At 39.1% G+C, this 22,323-nt stretch overlaps 1 protein-coding gene across 4 annotated transcripts in view; it reads right to left on the reverse strand.

Annotated features, from left to right (window-relative positions):
- Positions 1–22,323, reverse strand: part of HSD17B12 (hydroxysteroid 17-beta dehydrogenase 12) — a 162,434-nt gene that overhangs the window by 29,172 nt on the left and 110,939 nt on the right. For all 4 annotated transcript variants that reach the window (XM_027114947.1, XM_027114950.1, XM_027114948.1 and 1 more), the window contains 2 exons: positions 12,023–12,087; positions 11,131–11,175 (listed from right to left, as the gene is read on the reverse strand). In XM_027114947.1, the coding sequence (XP_026970748.1) occupies positions 11,131–11,175; positions 12,023–12,087 (110 nt within the window). The remainder of the gene's footprint in view (positions 1–11,130; positions 11,176–12,022; positions 12,088–22,323) is intronic.

A 22,323-nucleotide genomic window follows, 5' to 3' on the forward strand; every position in this document is an offset into this window, starting at 1 on the left:
TAACAACACTGAAAAGTCTAAGAAGAGTTAACCTGAAATCTGCCGGCTTTTATAAAATTGATTAATGCCTTTATTTATACTTAAATTATCTTTCCTTCTACTCAGAATACACGTCATAATAAATTCAATTTCAAGCCTTCTTTATCTGGCTATGTGTATACAAGTAACTCAGTATTCTGTGTTTAAGTAGAGAGGCTTCACTACGTTAACATCAAATTAAATTCTTTTTTTTCTTTTTTTTTTTTTTTTGCGGTACGTGGGCCTTTCACTGTTGTGGCCTCTCCCGTTGCGGAGCACAGGCTCCGGACGCGCAGGCTCAGCGGCCATGGCTCACGGGCCCAGCCGCTCTGTGGCATGTGGGATCTTCCCGGACCGGGGCACGAACCCGTGTCCCCTGCATCGGCAAGCGGACTCTCAACCACTGCGCCACCAGGGAAGCCCCTAAATTCTCTTTAACATCAAGTTTTACAAAGGATATTTAAATTAAGCTATTAGTATTCTCATTTTACTTTATATGCATCAATTGGTATCTTGATATCTGGTTATTTATACCACACACCAAGTGTTTCTGTGAAATCTCACTATCTATCTGAACTCCACCTCACAGCCTATAGGCTGTTTCTGGAGTTAACTCAATATGCTTATTTTAGGCCACCTGCAGGTGATACTTGCTGTACTAGGAAAATGTTTGTTCCTCTTAAGATACCGCTAAAATAAGGTTACCATAACTTGTAAGTTCAGTGGTTGAGAATATTAGAAAACTAGTAGTAAACATGACTTCTTTACTTGTTTTCTTCTATGTTGAGGCTGTTTCCAAAAGTATACAGCAAACAATTTAAATTTAATTCTTTCTTTAAAAGTAGATAAAAGTCCTGTAATAGTACCTCTACAACAATGGGAGCTTTAAATTCTTGCAGAAGAAAAAAAACCAAATGTTTCCTCTCTATATATACTTTTTAGTGATGGTTTCAACAATCCTTACCACAAAAAAGTCCTAGATGTCTAAAATCAAAGGGAGAAAGGTCACTATATGTTATCTCATACCAAGATATCACATCACTTTGTATGCAAGCTGGCCATAGAGTATACACATATACAAAGATAAATGAGTCTTCACCAACAATAGCTCAATTTACAATTCCTCTTAGGGACACCACATATTCTACTCAAGAGTGAAATATCTACTGGTATTTATTGCCACAACTACGCATATCCTGGCTGGGTAATAAATAAGAGGCTGATTTACTTCATACAAAATCAAAATCAGTATTATTAGATCATTCAGTTGAGATAACCTGACTCAAAAATGCACTGGCTTGATGAATTGGGAGATTGGAATTGACCTATATACACTAATATGTATAAAATGGATAACTAATAAGAACCTGCTGTATAAAAAAAATAAATAAAAGTTTTTTTAAAGTGCATTGGCTGGCCTAGAAAATCCTTGAAGACATTATACTAAAATGTATCCATCGTGTATTCTGGAATATTTATCATATTTTTGGCAACCGCTTGCATTGCTTTTGTAATTAGAAGAGCACCCACAATCAGTGTCATTTCTAAAAGAAATTAACATGAATAAACTTTTTTTCTTTTCATTTCTTTGGCATCAGTAATCAAGAGTTTGCAGAAGGAACCTTATTTTATACTCAAAAGCCAATCCGAGTTTCCCACTTTTTAGTTTGGTATGAAAACTGACAACACAAGCAAATTATGCAATTATTTCACAAGCAAATAATTTCTTTTTACAAGCAAATTATTTTTAAGATTAATTTTATTTAAGATTTATTTTTTCAAACATTATAGGTGTACAATTGACCAAAACAATGTAAGTATAATCTAAACTTTGATAATTATTACAAAAAAAGTAAAATTTTATGAGGAATACATTTTTTTTTTTAATATCATGTAACCTGTGATGTTTGGTCATATTTTGGAGAAAACAGTATGGAGAAAACACTACTGTATAGTGCTCAAAAAGATAACTAAAAACCCAAGTGAAAAGATTAAAATTCAAGATACTTTAGTAAAATAAGAAAACAAAGATTGACACCTGTATCACCATTACATATAAATAGGAAGTGCAACAACTTGCTGTAGAATCTGGGCAAAGCCCCAGGAATCCAGGCTATTAGTACAAATAATTAGGACACCACAAATAGCCATTTTGTCCACTTCTGCCCTGCCCTCTACCCCAGAGAAACCCGCTTGGAGTAAACAGGATCTGAATTCAAGCAACTGAAAAATGAACCCACACAAATTAGAAGGAAACAGATGCAAATGCCTTAAGCAAATTTTCAACTGGAATCATTAGCAGTAATTTTAAAATCACAGTATAATAGCGAAAAGAATTACATAAAGTAACAACGATGTTACACTATGCCTGTTTTGGAGAAATGAGGTGGTAACTCCACTGAAGTCACACTAGAATGACACAGCACACATTTCCTTTGACAAACTGTATAATTTGAGCTCTGTGGTACCAAGAATACAACTTAATTGAAATTCTTAGAATCTCACCTGTATGGCTAACAGAATACTTACTGCACAGGGGGTGAAAAGCTTAATGAGATAAAGTTTTTAGAGTGCTTTGAGATCTCTGAGCATTGTTTGGTTTTCTTCTCTATTAATGTTTAGGTCTTTGTGGAAGTTATGAGCCCTCCTTGCCATTTCCCCTCACCCCATATTACTTAACCTGAAATTCAGCCCCACGCCATAAAAAACTTTTCCTTTTATAATAAATTGTGGTTTGATTTTGTTAAAATAATTAACAAAAGAAAAAGAACTTTCCAGAACAGAGAACTGAATGCCAATTAATTATAATGAAACTAAAGCCATAATTTATAAACTCTAAACAAAAAGAACAAACATGCCATCACATACTGTTTTTCTAAGTTTAGCATTTTATAGTATGCTAAGAGTTTCTATTACTTACGTTTTCCCCAAATAAGCTGACTTCTCCAAAAGTGACAGATTTAGGTAGGAGAAAATAATTCCTAAAGTTCTCAAAGAGATTTTTACATTTTCACCCATTTATAAGGCATTTCTCCTATAAACTAGCTTTACTTGGAGCTGGAAAGGACCTTAAAACCAATCTCCAACTACTCCCTCATTTTTTAAGATGAAAATTATGGAAAGAGTGGTTGTCATGTAGTTTGGCAAACCCATCATTTTGTGGTTGTGCCTGAAGCAGCCCATTCCTATGAGACTCTAAGGGCTAAATGTGCCCCCAAATTTGGAAATTTTTAAGAGCTTAATGATAGCTGCTTTCAAGTGGATTAAAAGACTCTAGATATTAACTTGGAATGTCTTCGTTCTGAAAAGCCCTGGGTGGGGGCAATGATGAGGGTCATACTCTCCTTCCTGCAGTTTATAAATTTCCTACTGTTGTTAACTTGAATTCTTGGGGCAGAGTCGGGGGGATAAATTCTTAGCATAATCCCTAAATTAAATAGAACTAGACTGCTGAACAGAGATTCTTCTGATGGATTTCCAAATTAATACAGGGCTCCCCCTACTGGTCACATGCCAGTGGCAAATCCATGTAAGAAAAAGTAAACAAGCGCTTCTGTGTTTTTTCATCCATCTGTCCATCCATCCAAACATTTATTGTCTATCCCATGGGCAGGGCATAGCATTATGGCTAAGTGACGTACAATGAATACATAGTGGTATTATGAGAAAAAAACTGACTTTTCAGAAGCATGCAAAGGGCCTCACACTCCAAGTGATTTGATTTCAGATAATCATAGGGATGGAAGAGATTGATCTAGTCAAAGCCATTCAAATTCTTCAACTCAACCAAGCAAGCAATGATTCAGTTTGAGTAGATTGAATACTTGGAGTTACTGAACAGGGGAACAGGAACTCCAATGTCTAAAAGGTCCAGGTGGGTGACATAAATGAGTGCATAAGTCAGACTAGTGGGGACTGTGGTAACCTGGAGAGTGCAGGCCTAATTACTCAGCATGCTCAGCTGTTACTCAGCTCTAATCACTTGTTGCCATGCAGCAGTTCAGGTCTATGTTACCCTAGTCTTAGATTTTTCCCAAGAGAAGCTAGAAATTTGGGTGTGAAATGTCCCAATATGAAAACAGAGCTGGAGCCAATCAAAATATGTTGGTAGGCAAATCCAGCCCACAGACAACTGATTTGCAACCTCTGGCCTAGAATCAGAAGGGAACTCACCTTTTATCACTGGGAATAAAAAGTGAGTTGATCTGCAAAATACTTAGGAGGCTGAACTAACTAGCCTTGATTAGCTGTGTGCGTGCACGCATGTGCCTGCGTGTGACGTCACGCGTCCCTTCTCCATGCTAAACATCTCTAGTTCTTTCAACCACTCCTAATAAGACGTGGTTTCAAGTTTCCACTTTGGCTAATTATCTGATGAAGGAAGAACTAAATTCTGATCCCCTGCTTAATACTCCTCCCCCCCATTCCCAACTAAAACAAACAAAACTCAGTGGTACTTCACTGTAAGTGGAAATCGTTAATAAATTTTTCCTTGGGTCACACCTCCACCCACCTCCTTCTCTGTTCTAAGAAAGGTAATAAAGAAGGTTGGGACATCCCCTCTATTTGTCAGAATGATGGTCTGGAAATCTCCTAAGGGATCCATGTGTAGGAAGGGCCACTCCCTATCGTACGCCGTATTCACCAAGCCCAGTTGCAGCTTCAGGGCCCAGTACCTTCAGAAGACTTAGGTAAACTGTGGGAAGTGCAGGTAATATGGTTTGGGCCATGTTCATCTGAAAAGGAGTGTAGAGTCTATGGGGCCTTGAGGTCCTCAAACTGTCTGTCATTAAAGGAATCAAAGAAAGTCAGGCCTAGAGAAGGAAGGCAACACCGAATGTGGCAGATGTTAAAACAAGTGATCTCAAAACAGAAACAAACAATGCAAAGAAGATCTGCTTCAGAACTTGTCTTTGGATTGGTGCTCAGTGTGCTACCTGTTTGAAAGTGGACTTCTATATACCTGTCTCTGGAGTTGCGGCACGTTCCCCATTTTCCATGATTTCTCTAATAATAACCAATAGCAATACGACAATTTCATTTGCAAACTCTCCATATTCTGAGATGGAAACCCCTTCCAGGCATAAAACTGAAACTACTGTAGAAGCTACTGTGTAGCTCAATAACTGGAGGGTTAATTATCTCTAAACTCCGGGCTTCCCTGGTGGTGCAGTGGTTCAGAGTCTGCCTGCCAATGCAGGGGACACGGGTTCGAGCCCTGGTATGGGAGGATCCCACGTGCCGCGGAGCAACTAGGCCCGTGAGCCACAACTACTGAGCCTGCGCGTCTGGAGCTTGTGCTCCGTAACAAGAGAGCCCGCGACAGTAAGAGGCCCGCGCACCGCGAAGAAGAGTGGCCCCCGCTTGCTGCAACTAGAGAAAGCCCTCGCACAGAAACGAAGACCCGACACAGCCAAAAATAAATAAATAAATTAATTAATTTAAAAAATTATCTCTAAACTCCATCACTTCTGGTCTGAAGGTCATTGTTCCTGAGGCGAAATAAGCCTTACCTTAGATTTTAGTCACAGAGCATCTGAAATCACAAGGAAAAAAGCCCTGGCTAGGAGGACCTTTCTTCCAATTGAAGGCTGATCTACCTGCCATATCAGTCACCTATGTAGAATCTCCACACCACTGCTCTCCTCACCTTGGCACGTTCCTGCTCTGCAGGGAATAAGAACAAGACTAAATTTGCCCCTGAAGGTATTGAGAGCAAAACTGTAAAGCAAGCAACAAGGCTTCTAAATACCCCTTGGGTTACCTCGCCTAACCTGGTAAAGGGAAAGCCCAGTTAAGCAGTCACTGAGAGAGAAGAAAGGAATAATCCTAAATTATTGGATGAGATGAAAAGTGAAATAATCAGATGGAACTGGGGAGACAAAGGCCTGGGAGAGCTAATCTGGACTCTTTAATTGAACATCAGGGGTCTACAGTCACAACTCTTCTTGTTAATATTTCTTCCTCAATATTCTGGGGACCACTCATCGCCACTTCATCTGCTGATGACCTGTAATTCCCTCGGTCAGGATATTTCACTTCTGTTATTCCTCTATTGGAATGGGGGACTGATACGATTTTTATCATCTGACCTATTGATACAGGATGGGAACACATGGACCAAGCACTAATCCGGGGCCTGAAGGAAGGTCAAGCCAGGTCAGTCAGTACTCATGAGGCAGCACAGGCTTCCAACCGGATGCTGGGCCCTACCCAGGAAATATCTCCAAATTAGGGGCACAAACCCAAGGTCACAAGGGCAAGCTGACTTTTCCAATCTTTCCTGGCACACTTCTCAGATGGTCAGCCCCTATCATGTGGTTTGGTGAGGAGAAAAAACTTGGACCAATATTGATGGTGAGAAGAGGTTGTTCTCTTTCTCACATAAGCCTTTTTTGATACATTTATTAAGGCATTAGGCTGCAGACATCCATGCCCTGGTTCCCCACATATCCAGCCACCAGAAAACCTTGTAAGATTCTAGAGCCAGACTAATTTTCATCTTCTTTTAAGTTACCCCAGGGCTCCAAACAGCCACTGATACTGAAAATGTAGCCCTGGCCCTGCAACATAACACAGTCAACTAAAGGACAACAGGCACAATTCATCAAAATATACTATAGGGCAAATCACAGCAGCACGAAAGAACACTAAACCTGGGAGTGATAGACACAGAACTCCATCAAGGTGAATGCCCCTTCTCAGTACAAGATCAACACACATACCATAAAATACGCATTGTCAGGCCACGCTGCCACTAGAACTGTCTTTCTAAAATGTACACCAGATCACACCTCGTTTCTACTTTAAGGCTCTCTGCCCTCTTGAGCACAGCACTCAAGGACCTGCACAATCATGTCCTAATTTACTTTTCTGGCCACTGCACACCACTCACCTCCTGCTGTTTGATCAAACCATATCCACACCTGAACGATCACTAGTCCACTGTGTTACAGAGATGGTAAAGACCCGGATCCTGCCTATAGTACAGTGAAGACTAATTGGCTGTCCTCCAGATGTTACTAATTCCATGATGAATAAATCAAGAATTCTGAACTGTTTTTCCACTAAAAGTACCTATAACAAAGGGACAGGAAAATGCATATTTACATGAAAGATAAATTAAAGGATGATTATTTGGCTTAACGAAAAAGTGTTTTAAATAGCAAACTCCCTTAGCGCTTTGTAAATGGGATATGACTTGCAAAAAGAGGTTCACGTATAAAAATTTTAAGCATATATCCAGCCCTTCTGTTGGTGATACTTCCCATCAGTATGGCTCACAATATGATAGGGCAAGATGTTTAATAAGTTGGCATTTGTCTCTGACTCATTTCGTGGGAAAAAGTATCCATGCCCATGGGAAAAAAAGAAAGTGGAAGAGGAAGAATAAAGAGGTGGGAGAAGCATTTTATAATTTGTCAAGATACTAGGACTGGCGCATCGTTATTATTTCATCGTTACTTTAAAGAAAACTGAAAGATCCTCTCCAGTGCTGTGGGACTGGCGGTGCTTCATCCACATCTCCCGCCACTGTACTACTCATCTTTAAGCAGGGCCATGAGGTGACCACCACCAGCACACGCTGATCTGTGCTCAGATGCTGCTTGAAGGATGTGGTGTGTGACTGCAGAGCACAGCAAGCTGACTGGTTCTCACAGATCAAGGTCAGGACCTTGGCCTTTTATCACTACTATTCTGTAGACTGCCAGCCCAAAATGCATGTTTTGGGAGACAGAGGAAGCCAGGGTTTTAGAGTGTAAGGGTATACAAACACAGAAGTACTGACAAGCAGGAGATCTCAGGTGAAGATACTAATGTATCTAGAGTAAAAACTTTGCACAGTTGATCTGATAGAGGAATTAAAATTATCAGGAGACTAATTTGGAGCTAGCATTAACAATGCTATAGGATGGACCTAGAGTCTGACATACACAGTGAAGTAAGTTCAGAAAGAGAAAAACAAATACCGGATGCTAACGCACATATATGGAATCTAAAAAAATGGTACTGATGAACCTAGTGGCAGGCCAGGAATAAAGACACAGATGTAGAGAACAGACTTGAGGACACAGCAGGGGAAGGGGAAGCTGGCACAAAGTGATAGAGTAGCACTGACATATATACACAACTAAATGTAAAATAGATAGCTAGTGGGAAGCAGCTGCATGGCACAGGGAGATCAGCTCAGTGCTTTGTGACCACCTAGAGGGGTGGCATAGGGAGGGTGGGAGGGAGGCTCAAGAGGGAGGGGATATGGGGATATAGGTATACATACAGCTGATTCACTTTGTTGTACAGCAGAAACTAACACAACATTGTAAAGCAATTATACTCCAATAAAGATTTTTTTAAAACCCCACAATTCTATAAAATGATTTAAACACGGGAAAATATTTTTCATGATTAACTCATTACAATATATTATGAAACACATGTACATAATAAAACACTCATTATTTTCTAACTCTCATTATTTTTAAGCATTTGGTCAAATGTATTAGAAAAGATTATCAAAACAATAGTACAAATCAGTCATTTCAAAAGGTAAAACCATAAAACAAACTATAGACTAGAAGTGATATTAATTTTGATCAAAAAATTTGCTTGCTATGGGACTTCTCTGGTGGTCCAGTGGTAAAGAATCTGCCTTCCAATGCAGCGGATGTGTGTTCGATCTCTGGTCTGGGAACTAAGATCCCACGTGCCGCGGGGCAACTAAGCCTGAGTGCCACAACGAGAGAGCTGGCAGGCTGCAAACTACAGAACCCGTGCGCTCTGGAACCCGTGAGCCACAGCTAGAGAGAAGCCTGCGTGCTGCAACAAAGAGCCCACACGCCGCTACAAAAAGATCCCACATGCCAAAACGAAGACCCGATGCAGCCAAAAAAAAAAAAAATAATAATTTGCTTGCTAAAAAAGTAACAGTTGCACATGTTTACTAAAAATCTTTATCACCTCTGAGTTTAACAAAGTAATAGAAACATTTTTTAGAGGCTTTAGTATGATCTGGGCACTATTCTAAAGAGGTTTACACATATTACCTTGTTTAATTCCCAAAACAACTCTGTGAGGTAAAGAGAATTATCATCCTTAATTTATAGATGAAAAACTGAAGCACAGAGGGTAAGTAATTCACTCAAGGCCATATAACTAGTAAATGATGGAGTTATTTAATTAACTTGAAACCTCATACAGATTATTGAAGAACGATTACATTTACATAGTATGCCAAGGGAAATACCTTTAAAACTATACAGATACAGGCACATTAACCACATTTTTTGTTTGTTTTGCTTTGTTTTTTTTAATTTCTTTATTTTTTGGGTGCACTGGGTTTTTGTTGCTGGACGCAGGCTTTCTCTAGTTGCGGCGAGCGGGCTTCTCATTTCGGTGGCTTCTCTTGTTGCAGAGCACGAGCTCTAGGCACGCGGCCTTTAGTAGTTGTGGCACGCGGGCTCAGTAGTTGTGGCTCGCGGGCTCTAGAGTGCAGGCCCAGTAGTTGTGGCACACGGGCTTAGTTGCTCCGCGGCATGTGGGATCTTCCCGGACCAGGGCTCGAACCTGTGTTCCCTGCATTGGCAGGCAGATTCTTAACCACTGCGCCACCAGGGAAGTCCCCTTAACCACATTTTAAAAGCATTAATTTTCTGCATGTGGGACTTGATCCAAAGCTAATCACAGATGCACCTGTTTGTATTGATAGTCTGCCTCACAAACTACTTGAGAAAAAATCTTGGTTAATAACAACAACGAAGAGATACAGCGATTATTTGTTTTATAAAATTATTTGTCATATTACAATATGATTCATTAGAGGTGCCTTTAGGTAGCAAGCTACCAAATGTTACACAGTGTGCATGCATCAACAATGTAGCTTTCTTTTTGGTAGAGCTGGTTTACCTGAATCAACCATATTGCTAAAGACTGAAATTATAAAGACTGAATTAACTACATACTTTAAAAGCAACATATATGTTACACAGGGAGAAGCACGGCCATATAGGAAAAGCCGACCAAGGGTTAAGATTTTAGGGTCCTTTAACTTGAAATCAACCATGTAAGGGTTATGATTTCTCAGGAAATGAAGACCCAAGGAGAGCTTTTCTTTTAAATATCACAATAGAAAAAAGGATCAAGACTACGCCATTGAGTAAAAATTAATAATTACGTTCTTATTTATATTTATCTGGTCACTTCTAATACTTTGGAGCTAAATGGTTTTTTGGTTTTCTTAAATTAGTATATAAGAGTTAATGAAAATAATTAGGCTTTTCCAACACTATGTTCAAATTTAAACTACCCAACATTACGTATGGAAATTCTGCCTCAGGCAATATTTTCTTCTGGTCTGGTATGTATAATCAAGGTGTGATATCTCATTGTAGTTACTGTTAAAATAGAAGGGGAAATGGGAATTCCCTGGCAATCCAGTGGTTAGGACTCCATACTTCCACTGCAGGGGTTTGATCCCCGGTCAGGGAACTAAGATCCTGCATGTCGCACAGTGTGACCAAAAAAAAAAGGGGGGAAATGGTGTTCAGATGCTCATACTTCCTAGCTATTCGTCCTTTTATCATATATTAGCTGTGGTGTCTTTTGTTGGCATATACGAGCGACATGGCTATAATGAATGCCTAGCAACTAGAAATGAGAGTAGTTTTCATGTGTGGCTAATAAAAATCACTCTCATTACCCTATGGTCCCACACTCCCCATAGGATGCTTTCCCACAACCTTTAGCTCATCACCTTAAGTAGACCACAGAGGATATGGGATGGAAACAATTTATCAGTGATGAATTATATGCAGATGAAAACTTTGTAAAACAATCCATCCTCAGCCTAAGTTAGTTTGTATAGTCCCAGGGCCTACTACAGTGCTTGCGTATAGGAAGCATTTAATAAATGTTCATTTGTTAAAAAGTAAAACTATACAGACACCTGTTTGGCATTTAGTTCTATTTCCTGAAGACACGAGGAAATAGATCGCTTTCATCTGGAATATATACTTACATCAAAACAAGAGCTGACTGAAATGAACAAACTGATTCAGTGTTTTTAAATAGAAAAAAAACAAAAGAAGATGACATATTTATAAAGAAGATGCTTACCTTGCAAACAGAAAGAACATTAACATTTATCAGTTTCTTGATGGTCTGCAAAAGAAATATTGATAATTTTATATAGATTTGATCATGGAAGTAACCATATTAGATACATATGTAAGTGATCCAGAGATGCACTGAAAGTTTCCCCAGATACAATAAAGAACTTGGAAAATGAGAGGAGTTGGGGCAAAGAGGCAGATTTTATTTTACTCTGTGTTATAGTACTTTTCTACCAAATGCAGCAATTCATACTAATACACAAAATTCAAGGTATATGTACAAGTGAAACGTGCAAGCAAAAAGACATACTAAACCTAAAATAAATATGCAGTTTCCTCTCTGCTAACATGGAAAGGAGAAATTATTGAATCTAAGATTTTCAATAATTTTTTTAAATTTACATATTCCTTCAATGATATGCTTTTCTAGTTTTTATTAAAGAATTATACATGCATCAAGGATATAGTTTTCATTTTGGTAGAGCTAGTTTATCTCAATCAACCATATTGCTTTATATTGATATTAACACATTCATGGTTTTTAAATTGATGTTTAGAATCCTGATACTTAAACAGAGCTGTTTTGATATAATAAAAGTGATAATAAAAAACTGGAGCTATTATTGAAGCTGGCCCTGTACAAATGAGGTGATAAATATTTTCTCATTCAATCCTTCTAACATCTCTGTAAAGCTGCCTATTCTACAGACAGGAGGATGGAGACTAAGTATGGTTGGGTCATTCCCCAGGTAACTCAGGTAGAGTAGAAGGACCAGGGTGTGAACCTCAGCCGTTAGTTGGACTCTAGTGCTCAGAGCCTGAACGTTATACCATATTGTCTCACACACATCTACGTGCATTCTTTTTGTGACCATAATCTATAAAGAACGACTTACACTGTCCAAGTCAGGAACATCCAAAAAGTATTCCGGATACTCATACGATATTCCCACATTGTTCACTGAAATAAGACAAATCATTAGCTGGCTAAAATATACATTTTAGAGATTTACTGAAAAAAAAAGAGATTAAAGATATCAAGACTAAGATGATACATACAATTACATAAAATGCTGTTTATGTCTAGAGTGACCTGTCCAAAATCTACCTGTAGGGACAGTTCAAATGTTTCCTCCTTCATTAAGCCTTTCTATACCCAACCCCTGGCAAAAGGACTTTTTATTTGCCTCTCAATTTCCCTAGCCCCTTTAAGTATGTGTGTATTCTGCCTCTGTAACACAATTATTTGTAGATATTGCTTAACCCCTCTCTAGATCTTCAATTTTCATAGTGTAATAGAAAGAGTGGAAAGTACCATTATGTAGGAGACCGGAAACTTGAGTTCTACTTATAACTGTTTCAGAAAATGTATGAATTGAGGTAAGTCACGCATGATACACATCTCAGTTTCTTTACCTCTTAAATGAGAGCTCATTTAATCATTCAACAAAATTTACCATTCATCTATGTGCAAGACATGTCAGGAACTAGAAAAACCATAAAGAAAAAGGCAGTTTCTGGCATCATGGAGCAAACTATCCAGTAGGAAGAGAAAGGCACTAAACAAAAAGGATTAAAACAATTATTTCATTGCAAAGTACAGAGTGCTATGGGAGCCTGTCCCAGACCTCATCTGGGATACGCGGGAAGGCTTGAAGTTCACAGCGGTTAAATAACTTGCGCAAGATCATAGAGCAACGTAAGGCTAGGATTCAAACTCAGGAAATTTGACTTCAGAGGCTAGGCTCTTAACCAGTACTTTAAAGCCATCCTATGCCTTCATTCAGTATTCAGTTCAGGAAAAACTGTGAGTAATAATTGGATAATAAACAGAAATCTGACAGCAATGTTTAATAAAACTGTAGAGCATCAGAAAGGAAAGGTTTCAGCAGCAAAAAGATAATGAAATTCTGGTCGTTCTGCTCAAGCTTATAAGGAATTGGGCCTGATAAACCTGATGGTAGTAATAGTAACTTTTTCAATAGACTAACAAAATTAGCAGTTCAAAGCAATAAGAGTTCTATATTTAGCAGTACGCCAGTCACTTCAGGCTGAGTCTCAAGATTTTACTGGTACAATTCGGTCAGGATGGCTTGAACAAGATCACTGAAACCTGTCTGAAAAGTCTGTAGGCAAAGGACAGTAGCAAAGCAAACTGTATTTAATTCAGATTCTTGCCCATCTGAATAGGGATGGTATCTAAACAAAAAAATAATAGCAGGTTCAAATCCATTTTTATTTTATTCAAAAGGTTCTCCACCCACCAGCGGTCTAGGAATCAATTCTATAAAAGATCTGTTAACAGTTAAGCCAAAACTAGTTGAAGGTGAGGGTTTATGTTCATTCAACTTTGTCTTAACCATCTACAGAATTATAAAGGATGAATGTCTTATTTACAATGTTACTAAGAGAAACAGCAACAACCAAAATATCTGTTAAAACACTATCCATAAACAAAATATTCTTTACAAAGCCAGTTTAAGATGACAGAATCCTCAAGGAAAGGTTTTTGCCAAATTGTATCATTCTTCATGATTTTAAGAAAATGCTGTCGGGGACTTCTCTGGTGGTCCAGTGGCTAAGACTCCACACTCCCAAAGCAGGGGGCCTGGGTTCGATCCCTGGTCAGGTAACTAGATCCCACATGCCGCAACTAAAAGATCCTGCATGCCGCAACTAAAAGATCCCACGTGCCACAACTAAGACTCAGCGCAGCCAAATAAACAAATAAATATTATTTTAAAAATAAAATAAAGAAAATGCTGTCACATACAGCAAACTCCATCTCTTTTCACTCTCCTGTATCTAGAAAACTTTCTATCTTCAGATCTCTTTCTAGCCCATGGAAATACTAATGCTCTATTTCAAAACTGTAAAGAAAATTGAATAGTGTAATTATAAATATTTAAAGTCCAGATATGGATTAAAGAAAAATATCCAGGAACTCTGTAAGCAGCACAGTTAACTTTGCAATCTTTGCAACTTCTGTTACAAGGCCAAAGTCAAGGTAAAGAAGCCCACACATAACTAAGCAAGCAAGGAAGTGTCACTCTGGGTAAGGCTGTATTTACAACAGAAAATCTTCAGATCTGTCTCTGCTAATCGAGCAAAGGAAAGCCATCAAAGCTATCTACTCATACAGTGAAAACGTGACCATCTATTTAACACAACTCTAAAAGAAAACACAGTCAACACTGAGAACGTTAACCCAAAGAAATAAACAGCATCATGTATAAGGGTTATACTTTTATAACCAAAATTACACACAGAAAAGAAAAAGGTGTTAAAGCTAGAACAGACCTTTCAGAGCAATGAGCCTGATATTATGAAGGGAAGTACACGTCAAGGTCACACTAGCAAGTTGTCCTTTACTAGGGACTAGGACTCTTAAATCCCTTCCTGCTTTATTAGCTCCACATTTACTAGCGGAATATATGCTACCCATATTGTCTTCACAATAAGTAATCACTTCAGGGTGCTATTATTTAAGAGTTAAAGAAAAACAACTGTTGCTCTCAAACAGTTATTTCCATAAATTGCACAATAATGTGAATCTTTTGGAAAAGGCAAACTCATTGCAATTTTATTTTGAGACATTAGGTGGCAGCAACAGCCAAACAGCAGGCGGAAAGCTTTCAGGGACTTGGAAAAGGAAGAAAACAGGCTTTGGGTAGGAGGGAAGGATGGAAATATTTCCATTATAATTTAATCTCATTTAGAATGGGTGCATGCAATGCCATCTTCTTATATTAGAGGATTCACTATAGGATTCACCAAACCAAACAATGCCACAAGTTGTTCCAACATTTTTCAGATAGTTGAAAATCCCTCTTAAATGGTAGCATTTTAAATTGGCATTAAATATCTGTTCACTAGTGAGTTTTCTTGAATACTTCAAGTGAGGCACCAGAGACAGATTGAATATTTTCTGTTCAATGACCTGAAAAAGCCTTTTAACTCATGTAACACACCATGTCTTTCAGAAAACGAGGTATGCCCATATAATCTCAGAATTCCAACCACCACAGGACCATGAACATATAAACTACTTCCCATCAGTTTCTCAGTGGAGTTCCAAGATTGGGAGGAGCTCAACAGGAGAGGTGAGGCAGATGGAGAACAGAGGCAGATGGAGAACAGACCAAGAACAACGACAGGTAAGTGGAAAGAAGGAGGTGGCGAGATCCTCGCAGGGAGGAACTGTCAGTGCACCATGTTCAGCAGTGCTCTCCACGTTCGCCATCCAGAACTTTCTTAAACATCAATACTGATATGTATAGTACTTTAGACTCAGAAAATACACAGAGTATTTCTGAATGTTATATATATATATATATTAGAATATATTAGAATATATTATATTAGAATATATTATATATATATAGAATATATATAGATATATAGATATATAGATATCTATATATATTGATATAGATATATAGATATAGATATATAGATATAGATATAGATATATAGAGATATATAGATAGATATATAGATATATCTATATATAGAGAGATATATATAGATATATATAGATATATATATAGAATATATATATTAGAATATATATTAGAATATATAAAATATATATTAGAATATATATATTCTAAATTACATCATACTACTGTTTAAAAATCACTTCCACATCTCACACTTTTTAAAAATGACAAGAACATACACAAGATTTGTTTCTTCTAAATTCATTTGCTGCTGCTTCTGACCTCACTGGACTTAGAATCCTTTATCAAAACCAGCTGCTATAGAGATAATGATGTCATTAGGAAATTAGATTTTTGGTATCTGGGTTGGGCATGCAGGAGGAGCAAATGACAATAGATTAGTAGAGAATAAAAGTCCATCTGAACAAACACAATAATAACAGATATGGGTAACCACACAGAGACCACCTTCAACCGGCTACCTTTTCCAGATTAATCAGACGTAAGAAATCAAGGTGGTTTAAAAATACACTGCCTACAAACACATGAAAGGAGGCTCAACATCACTAATCATTAGAGAAAGGCAAATCAAAACTGCAATGAGGTATCACCTCACACCAGTGAGAATGGCCATCATCAAAAAATCTACAAACAATAAATGCTGGAGAGGGTGTGGAGAAAAGGGAACCCTCTTGCACTGTTGGTGGGAATATAAATTGATACAGCCACTATGGAGAACAGTATGGAGGTTCCTTAAAAAACTAAAAATAGGGGCTTCCCTGGTGGCGCAGTGGTTGAGAGTCCGCCTGCCGATGCAGGGGACGCGGGTTCGTGCCCCGGTCTGGGAAGATCCCACATGCCGCGAAGCAGCTGGGCCCGTGAGCCATGGCCGCTGAGCCTGTGTGTCCGGAGCCTGTGCTCCGCAACGGGAGAGGCCACGACAGTGAGAGGCCCACGTACCGCAAAATAAAATAAATAAATAAATAAAAATAGAACTACCATACGACCCAGCAATCCTACTACTGGGCATATACCCTGAGAAAACCATAATTCAAAAAGAGTTATGTACCACGACGTTCACTGCGGCTCTATTTACAATAGCCAGGGCATGGAAGCAACCTATCAACAGATGAATGGATAAAGAAGATGTGGCACATATATACAATGGAATATTACTCAGCCATAAAAAGAAACGAAATTGAGTTATTTGCAGTGAGGTGGATGGACCTAGAGACTATCATACAGAGTGAATGAAGTAAGGCAGAAAGAGAAAAACAAATACCATATGCTAACACATATATATGGAATCTAAAAAAAAAAAAAAGGGTTCTGAAGAACCTAGAGGCAGGACAGGTATAAAGATGCAGACGTAGAGAATGGACTTGAGGACACGGGGAGGGGGAACGGTAAGCTGGGACGAAGTGAGAGAGTGGCATGGACATATATACTCTACCGAATGTAAAACAGATAGCTAGTGGGAAGCAGCCGCATAACACAGGGAGATCAGCTTGGTGCTTTGTGACCACCTAGAGGGGTGGGATAGGGAGGGTGGGAGGGAGACGCAAGAGGGAGGAGATATGGGGATATATGTATATGTATAGCTGATTCACTTTGTTATAAAGCAGAAACTAACACACCATTGTAAAGCAATTATACTCCAATAAAGACAAAAAAAAAAAACCACTTCCTAATGGTTGGGCTTCCTAATATATGTGAAATAATACAAAGTCTTCTGTATCTCCTTACCATATCAAAGTAGAAAATATTATAGTAAGTTTACATTTTGGTCACATTTGTAGTTGGATACACTAATACAGTTCAAGCGCCCATATAAAGCCTAGGGAAATGGAAAACCTATTAGAGTTCGCTAATAAAAATGAATTTTTAAAAATGTTACCTCACTATATTTCAAAATATACTGAATTTTGAAAATGTAGGGGCTTCCCTGGTGGCGCAGTGGTTAAGAATCGCCTGCCGATGCAGGGGACACGGGTTTGAGCCCTAGTCGGGGAAGATCCCACATGCCGCGGAGCAACTAAGCCCGTGCACCACAACTACTGAGCCTGCACTCTAGAGCCCGCAAGCCACAACTACTGAGTCCACACGACACAACTACTGCAGCCCGCACGCCTAGAGCCAGTGCTCCACAGCAAGAAAAGCCACCGCAATGAGAAGCATGCACAACGCAACGAAGAGTAGCCCCCGCTCATCACAACTAGAGGAAGCCCGCATGCAGCAACGAAGACCCAATGCAGCCAAAAAAATAAAATAAATTAAAAAAAATTTAAATGTAGACCAAAGTAACAGCACAAGTAGGGAGAAATACCTCCTGTCTTAAGCTTTTGAACTAGGAGGGGATGGATCTTGGAGTCCAATAGACCCAGGTTTCAGTCCTGGCTCTACTACTACCAGATCTTAACAAGATGCGGGTGACTTCACCCCAACAAGCCTCAGTTTCCTCATCGCCTTTATATATAAAATAGGGATAAGAATTAAATGAGATAATATGCATAACATCTCTAACCCAATGCCTGGGACATACCAGTATGTTAATAAATGGAGGAGAAAGAGTTGTTATTGCTGTGTGGTCATTTATTCAACAAGTATTCACTGAACTCCTATTTTGCACCCAACACTACCATAGGGGCTGCAGCAAGACAACCAAGGTCTCTCTGTTTTTACTGTTCACGACCAGCACTGAAGTGGAGAGATCCTTCTAAAAGAGAGCTCTAGGCAACAGTTAACCAGAATAACTATACTGATTGAATTTATCCTAATTGTTCCTTTACCCTCTTTACTTCATTCGAGAGGATCTAATCTTACAGTCTGCAGAGTTTGGAAAGTGATGCAAAGAAAATTTCTTCTTTGCCTTATTTAACATATTGCTGTAGCTAGCACATGTTCATACTTTGACAGATGATATTTGGAACACCAAGTAAAACATTTTGCAAACTTTACAGTTTTCCTACACTTGCGAGTAGCAATTTCTAAATAAAAGAGAGTTTACAAGGCTTTAAATCTGCAGCGCTTTTACTCAGAAATTGAAAAATTAAGATCCAGTCAGAAGCAACACAACAGAACATTTCACCTCAGCTGTTTAATTATAAATTGCTACGTGACGCTCATTACAAAACCACATAAGATTTGCCATACATAAAGTTGGAAGAGAGGATGAGGAAAGAAGGATGGCAGAAGGTTGGTAGTTAAATCTCAGCGAACGGGAGGAATACGTATCAATTTCATGAATTACGGTTCTACTTACATTTCTGAAATCACAGTTAATTACCCAGTTTTAAGTTAAAGGTTTTGCTTTAATTAATACCGTTAGTGGTTTTCGAATAAAAGGAAATACATATGAATTCAAAGTCTTATTCTCACTTTGGAAATCCAATCCCATTCAATACATCTAATGGAACTATAAGACACTATACTTAGTCTGATAATGTTCCTGATCAATCTCCTAAAAATTCCATGTCCTATTCTGCTTGCCATGATTGGCTACATCAGGCTTGTGCTTCATTCAACACAAAGGAGGGCATTTATACCAGATGCCACTGTCTACTTGAAACTCCACTTGGCTTTCTCACAGCTCTCTCAAGTTTAACATAACCCAAAACGAAATCATCATTCTTCTCTACAGAACTGTCCTGGCTCACAGTCTCCTGTCTTAGAGAAACAGCAGCCAGTTGCTCAAGCTGACCTGCAGGTTGCTAATTAGCAATTGTATAACCCTGGACGATGCATTGAATCCCTGTAAGCCTGTTTTCTGTCTGTAAAATGGGTACAGAAATATTAATATCTACCTTATAGGATTGTTGGGGATTAAACGAGATTCATTAGCATGATGCGTGGCATATAAAAAATACTTAATGAAGCTTGGCAATAATAATTAAAAACAACAAACTACCATTATCCTTCTGTCAGACAAGACTTCTGATGAGGACCTCATCAGAAATTAGTCCTATTTCTATTTCCTAAACATGTCTCTAGTCAATTCACTTCTACCCATTCCCATTGCCATCATCCTAATATAAGCCATCCTCATCTTACATTTCATTGCTGAAATAACCTTACTGGTCTCCTTGTGTCAATTCTTGCCCCTTCCACTTGGGAGTCAGAATGATCTCTCTAAAATTCTAGGATGATATCAATTTACTGCTTAAAACTCTACAATGTCTACACTGTCCTTCCAATAAAGTCCAAACATATCAACCTGGTTTTCTAAAGCCTTCTGGGATATGGTGCTGCTGAACTCCAGACTCTAGCACTATCCCCTTTGCATTCATGCTCTAGATTTACGTATCTTCTGTCAGTTCCTCCAACTTGCCAAACACATTCACCTCAGAGTACATACTGTTTTGTACATACTGTTTCTTCTACTGGGAAACATCTCTTCTCCCAGGGTCAATCAGCATTCAGGTCTCAACTTAAATATTACTTTCTCAGAGAAATCATCTCCAATACTCTTAGCTTCCTTCGTAACATACCCTGTCATTAAATGCAACACATTCCCAACTACTTGTTCACTGGCTGTCTTCTATGAAACCAAAAACAGTATCAGTTTTGTTTACTGCTATATCTCTGGAATTATACTTCTTGAATGGGTTAGTGTATGACTGACTGATGAATCAATCAACAAATAGGAAAGAAGAAGGACCTTCAAGATGGCAGAGGAGTAAGGCATGGAGATCACCTTGCTCCCCACAGATACATCAAAAATACATCTACAGGGCTTCCCTGGTGGCACAGTGGTTGAGAGTCCGCCTACCGATGCAGGGGACATGGGATCGTGCCCCGGTCCGGGAAGATCCCACATGCCGCGGAGCGGCTGGACCCATGAGCCATGGCCACTGAGCCTGCGTGTCTGGAGCCTGTGCTCCGCAATGGGAGAGGCCACAGCAGTGAGAGGCCTGCGTACCGCAAAAAAGAAAAAAAAAATACATCTACATGTGGAACAGCTCCTACAGAACATCTACTGAATGCTGGCAGAAGACCTCAGACTCCCCAAAAGGCAAGAAACTCCCCACGTACCAGGCTGTGTGGCTGACAGGGTCTTGATGCTCCGGCTGGGTGTCAGGCCTGAGCCTTGGAGGTGGGAGAGCCGAATTCAGGACACTGGACCACCAGAGGCCTCTCCACCCCACGTAATATCAATCGGTGAGAGCTCTCCCAGAGATCTCCATCTCAGCGCTAAGACCTAGCTCCACTCAACAACCAGCAAGCTCCACTGCTGGATACCCCATGTCAAACAACTAGCAAGACAGGAACACAACCCCACCCATTAGCAGAAAGGCTGCCTAAAATCATAATAAGGTTACAGGCACCCCAAAACACACCACCGGACATGGTCCTGCCCACCAGAAAGACAAGATCCAGCCTCATCCACCAGAACACAGGCACCAGTCCCCTCCACCAGGAAGCCTACACAACCCACTGAACCAACCTTACCCACTGGGGGCAGGCACCAAAAACAACAGGAACTACGAACCTGCAGCCTGCAAAAAGGAGACCCCAAACACAGTAAGTTAAGCAAAATGAGAAGAGAGAGAAATACAGAGCAGATGAAGGAGCAAGGAAAAAACTTACCAGGCCAAACAAATGAAGATGAAGTAGGCAGTCTGCCTGAAAAACAATTCAGAGTAATGATAGTAAAGATGATCCAAAATATTGGAAATAGAATGGAGAAAATACAAGACCTAGAAGAACTAAAGAGCAAACAAACAATGATGAACACAAAATAAATGAAATTAAAAATTCTCTAGAAGGAATCAATAGCAGAATAACTGAGGCAGAAGAATGGATAAGTGACCTGGAAGATAAAATAGTGGAAATAACTACCACAGAGCAGAATAAAGAAAAAAGAATGAAAAGAATTGAGGACAGTCTCAGAGACCTCTGGGACAACATTAAACACACCAACGTTCGAACTATAAGGGTCCCAGAAGAAGAAGAGAAAAAGAAAGGGACTGAGAAAATATTTGAAGAGATTATAGTCGAAAACTTCCCTAATATGGGAAAGGAAACAGTCAATCAAGTGCAGGAAGAGCAGAGAGTCCCATACAGGATAAATCCAAGGAGAAACACACCAAGACACATATTAACCAAACTATCAAAAATTAAATAAAAGAAAAAATATTAAAAGCAGCAAGGGAAAACAACAATAAACGTACAAGGGAATTCCCAAAAGGTTAACAGCTGATCCTGCAGCAGAAACGCTGCAAGCCAGGAGGGAGTGGAAGGACATATTTAAAGTGACGAAAGGGAAAAACAGTACAACCAAGATTACTCTACCCAGCAAGGATCTCATTCAGATTTGATGGAGAAAGTAAAACCTTTACAGAGAAGCAAAAGCTAAGAGAATTCAGCACCACCAAACCAGCTTTACAACAAATGCTAAAGGAACTTCTCTAGGCAGGAAACACAAGCAAAGGAAAATACCCACAAAAAAACCCCCAAAACAATTAAGAAAATGGTAATAGGAACATACATATCAATAATTACCATAAATGTAAATGGATTAAATGCTCCAACCAAAAGACACAGAGTGGCTGAATGGATACAAAAACAAGACCTATATACATGCTGTCTACAAGAGACCCACTTCAGACCTAGGGACACGTACAGACTGAAAGTGAGGGGGTGGAAAAAGATATTCCATGCAAATGGAAATCAAAAGAAAGCTGGAGTAGCAATTCTCATATCAGACAAAACAGACTTTATTTTAAAGTCTGTTTTGTCTGATATGAGAATTGCTA

Source organism: Aethalodelphis obliquidens, unplaced genomic scaffold, assembly GCF_003676395.1.
Source record: "Aethalodelphis obliquidens isolate GAN/ISIS:26980383/991018 unplaced genomic scaffold, ASM367639v1 scaffold14, whole genome shotgun sequence".
NCBI lineage: Eukaryota > Metazoa > Chordata > Mammalia > Artiodactyla > Delphinidae > Aethalodelphis > Aethalodelphis obliquidens.